The sequence below is a fragment of the Tamandua tetradactyla genome, chromosome 2, assembly GCF_023851605.1.
Source record: "Tamandua tetradactyla isolate mTamTet1 chromosome 2, mTamTet1.pri, whole genome shotgun sequence".
In the NCBI taxonomy this organism is placed as follows: domain Eukaryota; kingdom Metazoa; phylum Chordata; class Mammalia; order Pilosa; family Myrmecophagidae; genus Tamandua; species Tamandua tetradactyla.
This window is the reverse complement of record NC_135328.1, coordinates 47385972-47391971: the sequence shown is the minus strand read 5'-3', so window position 1 is coordinate 47391971 and position 6000 is coordinate 47385972. Positions and strand designations below refer to the sequence as shown.

The following is a 6000-nucleotide window of genomic DNA, read 5'->3' as shown; positions in this document are numbered from 1 at the left end:
TCAAGCGCGCGGAACCTACCCTAGCCCCAAAGGCCCAGCGTGTAGGCGGGACTTCAGCACCGGAAAAGGGTCCGGGGTAAGAGGTTGCACGAGGGACGGGCTGCGCTGAGCCAATGAGGCCCGTGCACGGGGCGGATGTTGTCTCCCATTGGTGGGTGTTGGGCGCAACCAGCGACCAATGAGTCCGTCCGAAGGGCGTAGCGATGACGTTACTTGCGGAGGAGGCCGCTTCGAATCGGCGGCGGCCAGCTTGGTGGCCTGGGCCAATCAGCCGCCTCCAACGAGAAGCGCTTTCGCCAATCGGCGGCCTCCACGACGGGGCTGGGGGGATGGTATATAAACGGAGTCGGCGACAGTGTCGCGGACGCCGGCGCAGACATCACTGAGAGGTTGAGGTGTGCGTTTTGCTAGTGTGAGGTAAGCGCCAGGGCCTGCTTTTCGAACCTACCCCTCGTCCCGTTCGCTGCTCCACCTCACCCGGGCCCCCTTCGCTCTCAGGTTGGTAATCTTAGTGCGCACCCGTGCTGCGGCCTGTGACTGGATTGCCTGCGACATCCTGTTTGCCTGCTGACCAGACTGGCCCAGGGCCCCGGCAAGATGAAACTCTCCTTGGTGGCGGCGGTGCTTCTGCTGCTTGGCGCGGCGCGGGCCGAGGAAGAGGACAAGAAGGAGGACGTGGGCACCGTGGTTGGTATCGACTTGGGAACCACCTACTCCTGGTGAGTGGTGTTTGTGAATGTAGGGGAAGAATGGGGCGTGACCTCCTGCGTTGGTTGTGCAGAGGTGATACTGATCCCTTCTGTTCCGTTTTCTGCCAGCGTCGGGGTGTTCAAGAACGGCCGCGTGGAGATCATCGCTAACGATCAGGGTAACCGCATCACTCCATCCTATGTAGCCTTCACCCCTGAAGGAGAGCGTCTGATTGGCGATGCCGCCAAAAACCAGCTCACCTCCAACCCCGAAAACACGGTCTTTGATGCCAAGCGGCTCATTGGCCGTACATGGAATGATCCATCGGTGCAGCAGGACATCAAGTTCTTACCTTTCAAGGTCCGGCCGGGTGTTTCGCGTTTTTTTTTGTGGTGGTGGTTCCTTTTTCCCCACACACCATTGGTGTGGAGGGTGGTTAGCGCTAACTGGGGTATTTAGAGTTAGAAATCACTGAAAAAACAGCGTTGAGACAATAGAAGACGTAAACGTGGTACATACAACCTTCAGTGCATTTTTCTAAATAGTGTTCTTTAAATGTTTCATTTAAAGAAAACAGTTCATTACAACAGTTAAGATAGAATAGCTGGGAAACATGAAACTTGACATAACTACTCTTTCAGCAATAGTCTACAATTACGAGGCGTCTCTTTTCAAGGCACCTATACCCCTTAAGTAATTCTGGTCAATATTCACCTCCAAGATACCAAAATAAGCCACACTATAGGGGAGGAAGTGAGTCTTAGACAATCATCTGGGTGTCTGTTGCTTCTAGTCTGAAAATAATTATCCTTCTTTAAAATAGGTCGTTGAAAAGAAAACTAAACCATACATTCAAGTTGATATCGGAGGTGGGCAAACAAAGACATTTGCTCCTGAAGAAATTTCTGCCATGGTTCTCACTAAAATGAAGGAAACTGCTGAGGCTTATTTGGGAAAGAAGGTAAATATTTCTAGAACAGTGTGATTTTGATTTTTTTTTCTTTTTTTTAACTTTTTAAATTGTAAAATATAGCATACATACAAAACAAAGAAAGAAAAAAGCAATTGTTTTCAAAGCACTATTCAACAAGTAGTTACAGGACAAATCCCAGCATTTGTCATGGGCTAGCATACCATCATCTCAGATTTTTTACTTCTAGTTTTCCAGAACATGGGAGGCTAGAAGGAACGTATATATTTTTGTTATCACTTTTTTCTTTCTTTGTGAAAAATAACATACAAAAAAGCAATAAATTTCAAAGCACAGCATAACAATTAGTTGTAGAACAGATTTCCAAGTTTGGATGGATTACAGTTCCACAATTTTAGGTTTTTGTTCCTCACTGCTCTAAGATACTGGAGACTAAAAGAAATACAGTATAATGATTGAGGAACAGTACTTATTTGTTAAACCCTACCTTCTCTGTATAACTCCACCATCACCTTTGATCTTTCTCCCACTCTTTAGGGGTGTTTGGTAATTTTTAATTATTATTTGTTGACTGTTACTTATAGATGCCTTAACGATTTTAATAGTTTGAATCTGGGTGACATTCACGTTTATCACATTTAATTATTTGAGTGCTCTACTGTATGCTAAACAAATTACTTCTCACATTATCACTTATTGCTTGCCGTTCCGTGGATATAAAATTGTATATATCATACCCATCATACAAATGGGCTTAGAGAATAAAGTGATAGTTTGACTTAAGAAAGAGTTAAAACATCACGTGACACTGAGTAACATTTTGTTACCCTTTTAGGTTACCCATGCAGTTGTTACCGTACCAGCCTATTTCAATGATGCCCAGCGCCAGGCAACCAAAGATGCTGGAACTATTGCTGGTCTGAATGTTATGAGGATCATCAATGAGCCGTAAGTGTTAAATTCATTGGTGTGCATATTTACCAAATAGGAAGTGTAAAGTTGTCTGAATTTTCTTTCTCATCCTCTTAACAGTACAGCTGCTGCCATTGCTTATGGCCTGGATAAGAGGGAGGGTGAGAAAAACATCCTGGTGTTTGACCTGGGTGGTGGAACCTTCGATGTGTCTCTTCTCACCATTGACAATGGTGTCTTTGAAGTCGTGGCCACTAATGGGGATACTCATCTGGGTGGAGAAGACTTTGATCAGCGTGTCATGGAACACTTCATCAAACTGTACAAAAAGAAGACTGGCAAAGATGTTAGGAAAGACAACAGAGCTGTGCAGAAACTCCGGCGTGAGGTAGAAAAGGCTAAACGGGCCCTCTCTTCTCAACATCAAGCAAGAATTGAAATTGAATCCTTCTACGAAGGTGAAGACTTCTCTGAGACCCTGACTCGAGCCAAATTTGAAGAGCTAAACATGGTATGACCCTTGTTTGCTTGGTGAATGAGATGTAATTACAGTATGAATTTTAGAACAGTGCATTTAGGTATAACAGGCATAACAGTAACCATGTCTCTTATTCTAGGACCTGTTCCGTTCTACCATGAAGCCTGTCCAGAAAGTGTTGGAGGACTCTGATTTGAAGAAGTCTGATATTGATGAAATTGTCCTTGTTGGTGGCTCTACTCGAATCCCAAAGATTCAACAACTAGTTAAAGAGTTTTTCAATGGCAAGGAGCCATCCCGTGGTATAAATCCAGATGAGGCTGTAGCATATGGTGCTGCTGTTCAGGCTGGTGTACTCTCTGGTGATCAAGACACAGGTAGGTCGATGTCACAGCATCTTCCACAATGCAACAGTAGCTTGATGGTAAGACTATTATTTTAGGAAGCAGTAGAATATAAGCAGCTTGTCCAAAGCATACAACATGTAAAGAGTACAGTGAGGACAAAACCTGAGGCATTCCTAAGAGCTTTAGCAACTGTATTTTTCCTTAGGACCTAACTGAATGACAAGATTAACTTTTACACAGTTCATGGGGAGATTGCTTGGTGAAGGGCTCCTATAACTGTTGAATTAGAATTAACCTAACTTACCTTTACAGGTGATCTGGTGCTGCTTGATGTCTGCCCCCTTACACTTGGTATTGAAACTGTGGGAGGTGTCATGACAAAACTAATCCCAAGGAACACTGTGGTGCCCACAAAGAAGTCTCAGATCTTTTCTACAGCTTCTGATAATCAACCAACTGTTACTATCAAGGTCTATGAAGGTAATTTGCTTTAGAAGAGCATGGAAATGTCTGCTGTTTTCTTTAATTTGACTACAGTAGTTTCATAGAGTTAGCACTAAAGTTCATTTCTTATCTAGTATCCTTTTCCATTGAAGGTTACTTCTGAGCTGTTCCTAGAATAAAAAATGAGAAAGGGTAAACTACTCCTAATGCTGTCAAATAGCTTAAGTCCAGAGAAGAACTAATAGTAGTAATGTACTCTTTTTAGTCCTAATTACTGCTTCTTACAGACCAAATAAGACTTTCTCTACAGGCTCTAACATACTGAAGTGCAGGAATCTAGATGTAGTAATGATTGTTAAAAACAACTAACAAGGTTTTTTTGCGTGTACGTGTGTTTAACTTCTTTCTAGGTGAAAGACCCCTGACGAAAGACAATCACCTTCTGGGAACCTTTGATCTGACTGGAATTCCTCCTGCTCCACGTGGGGTCCCACAGATTGAAGTAACTTTTGAAATAGATGTGAATGGCATTCTTCGAGTGACAGCTGAAGACAAGGGCACAGGGAACAAAAATAAGATCACAATTACCAATGACCAGAATCGTCTAACACCTGAAGAGATTGAAAGGATGGTTAATGATGCTGAGAAGTTTGCTGAGGAAGACAAAAAGCTCAAAGAGCGTATTGATACTAGAAATGAATTGGAAAGCTATGCCTACTCTCTGAAGAATCAGATTGGAGATAAAGAAAAGCTGGGAGGCAAACTTTCCCCTGAAGATAAAGAAACCATGGAAAAAGCTGTAGAGGAAAAGATTGAGTGGCTGGAAAGTCACCAAGATGCTGACATTGAAGACTTCAAAGCTAAAAAGAAGGAACTAGAAGAAATTGTTCAGCCACTTATCAGCAAACTCTATGGAAGTGCAGGCCCTCCTCCAGCTGGTGAAGATGAAACAGCAGAAAAAGATGAGTTGTAGACACTGCTCTGCTAGTGCTGTAATATTGTAAATACTGGACTCAGGAACTTTTGTTAGAATATTGAGAGAACTTAAGTCTCGAATGTAATTGGAATCTTCACCTCTGAGTGGAGTTGAAAATGCTATAGCCCAAGTGGCTGTTTACTGCTTTTCATTAGCAGTTGCTCACATGTCTCGGGGTGGGGGGAAGAGGAGGAATTGGCTATCTTTAAAAACTGGGTAAAAAAGTTGGGGAGTGTGTTCACCTTAAAAATGTTCTATTTAACAATTGGGTCATGTACATTTGGTGTAGGAACTTTTTCTACCATAAGTGACACCAATAAATGTTTGTTATTTACATCAGTCTAATTTTTGTGATACGCTTCTTGATAGGTTAGTTGTTTATTTCAGGAACATAACTAAAATTTAAGGTTAGACTGTCACGTGTGCATGTTGGAGGGGTGGGGGTAAATGTTTGGGTTGATAGGGGATGAGGTAGAAGATGTCTTCCAATACTTGTAGGAAGATATGCCTGGCCTTAATCTAATTATGAAAGTGGGTGGCAGGGAGGTTTCATCCTTCGCAAGGACCATTTCACAGTACCCAGAAGTTTCTTGAACAACCTGAAATTTCCTAATTTATTTTATTAAAATTCCCTTTCATGTTGTTTAAGAATCATCGTTCTGATGATGCTTTATGGTGTTTGGATTCTCTTGACTTTTAACAATTGATGGAGTGACCTGACCAGGTAACATTACACACTTGGATTTTTTAGGATGTTATAGTGTTATTTTCAGCCCTAGCTATGTTATAATCTTCATCCCTGGAATCTCTCATTGGTACTGGGTGGATCTAGGATGATAACCTTGAAACTACACTAAACCCCTATATAATTTTGGATTAAAGGCAGAGGTTTATGTCAAGATGATTTAGAATAACTTAGATTGGCTTTTTAGGGACAGGATAGTCTAGGTGATGATAATACTATCAAACAGGCTGTCCAGTGCTACCATAAAATCCAGTACTGCCCGAGGTGATGGTATTTTATAGCTGGGCAACAGGCTGAAAGGTTAATTTACCAAAGATGTTAGAACTGAGACCTGACACCCAGCTTGTCTTACTCTGAGGCTTGGAGCTCTTCTGTGCTGTCTCAAAACCACATAGGCAGGCCTTGAGTTTAGTACAGCCCTCCAGGCCATGCTCAGTACAAATTTAAATACCTGCAGTATTGTGTGCCCTTGCACAA

General features: G+C 42.5%; 1 protein-coding gene across 1 annotated transcript; it reads left to right on the top strand.

Moving 5' to 3' along the window:
- Positions 1–279: 279 nt before the first annotated feature.
- HSPA5 (heat shock protein family A (Hsp70) member 5) lies at positions 280–5117 on the top strand. The gene is made up of 9 exons (XM_077144895.1): positions 280–417; positions 499–719; positions 819–1050; positions 1514–1651; positions 2457–2569; positions 2654–3044; positions 3151–3388; positions 3671–3838; positions 4213–5117. Exons 2-9 carry the CDS (start codon positions 598–600, stop codon positions 4773–4775), a joined length of 1965 nt encoding a protein of 654 aa, XP_077001010.1. The 5' UTR covers positions 280–417; positions 499–597; the 3' UTR covers positions 4776–5117.
- The last annotated feature ends 883 nt before the right edge of the window (positions 5118–6000 follow it).

Coding starts and splice junctions, on each gene's coding strand:
- HSPA5 (XM_077144895.1), top strand. CDS start 598: ATGAAACTCTCCTTGGTGGCGGCGGTGCTTCTGCTGCTTGGCGCGGCG. Junction 1,652..2,456: donor AGGCTTATTTGGGAAAGAAG/GTAAATATTTCT, acceptor TTACCCTTTTAG/GTTACCCATGCAGTTGTTAC. Junction 3,839..4,212: donor TACTATCAAGGTCTATGAAG/GTAATTTGCTTT, acceptor ACTTCTTTCTAG/GTGAAAGACCCCTGACGAAA.